Source organism: Belonocnema kinseyi, chromosome 1, assembly GCF_010883055.1.
Source record: "Belonocnema kinseyi isolate 2016_QV_RU_SX_M_011 chromosome 1, B_treatae_v1, whole genome shotgun sequence".
Classification (NCBI taxonomy): domain Eukaryota; kingdom Metazoa; phylum Arthropoda; class Insecta; order Hymenoptera; family Cynipidae; genus Belonocnema; species Belonocnema kinseyi.
Window position 1 is genome coordinate 102497202 of NC_046657.1, and position 931 is coordinate 102498132.

The 931-nt window shown below is 44.3% G+C and overlaps 1 protein-coding gene across 1 annotated transcript; it reads right to left on the reverse strand.

Annotated features, from left to right (window-relative positions):
• Positions 1 to 339: 339 nt before the first annotated feature.
• On the reverse strand, positions 340 to 681 carry LOC117179351. Its single transcript, XM_033371049.1, has one exon. It carries the CDS (start codon positions 679 to 681, stop codon positions 340 to 342), a length of 342 nt encoding a protein of 113 aa, XP_033226940.1.
• Between the last annotated feature and the right edge of the window lie 250 nt (positions 682 to 931).

The following is a 931-nucleotide window of genomic DNA, read 5'->3' on the forward strand; positions in this document are numbered from 1 at the left end:
ATCTGACTGAATCCGACATCATTCCGAATGGATAAGTGTGAATCGGAAACCAAACCGAATGATATTTTACTAGGTTAGTTCATGTAGGTCGAAAACAAAAATGTTTTACTCTGAGGTCCACTAGCACGTCACAATCACATAGGATGTGCTGTACTGTCTCCTCCCGGAAGCCACACTTTCGAAAGCGAGTGTTGTTGCCGACCTTTATATTATTTAGGTGCTTCATTAAGTGGTCATGGCCATACCATAACTTAGCCACCCTCCAATACTCCGCATGTTCCATCAAAAGCCATCTTTCAATGTCGTGCCTAGCCGAACATACGAGATTGCGCAGCATGGTTAAGGTCCATTAAGGATCTTCGTAGTCCCTTTTTTTGCAAGCATATCTGCTCTTTCTTTGCCTTCAATGTTTTTATGTCCGGAAACCCAGATCAATTTGACCCAGTTTTTACCAGACACTTCGAGAAGTTCTTCAAGGCAGCTCCAAATAAGTCTGGATGTAAATTCCTCTGATTGGAGGGCCCTTAAAGCAGCCTGACTGTCAGAGCATATGTAAACGTGGTGATTGATGTAACCTCGCTTACGAACCTCCTCAAGACAGGCCGTGATTGCTGCGATTTTAGCTTGGAATACTGTAGTGAATTTGCTGAGTGCGATTGTTACTTGAGAACTGGGTTTCATCTCAAATATTCCAGCCCCGGACCGTAGGGGATCTCTTGAACCATCTGTATATCAAACGAGTCCTTCCGAGTATTCTTTCAGCATGTAATCAGGGTGCATGCGTAGGATTTCATCACTTGTCAGCACGTTCTTTACTGAGTTATGCAGGTCAATGTCGTCGATAATTCTACGAATCTCTTGTAGTCAGAGTCAGCAGGCCTCCACTGCAGCCCTCTGCCTATTCAGGAGGTGAAGCGGTTGTATACCTAAA

What these genes read in the sequence shown, in the direction of transcription:
- LOC117179351 (XM_033371049.1), bottom strand. Translation starts at nt 681, where the DNA reads ATGAAACCCAGTTCTCAAGTAACAATCGCACTCAGCAAATTCACTACA.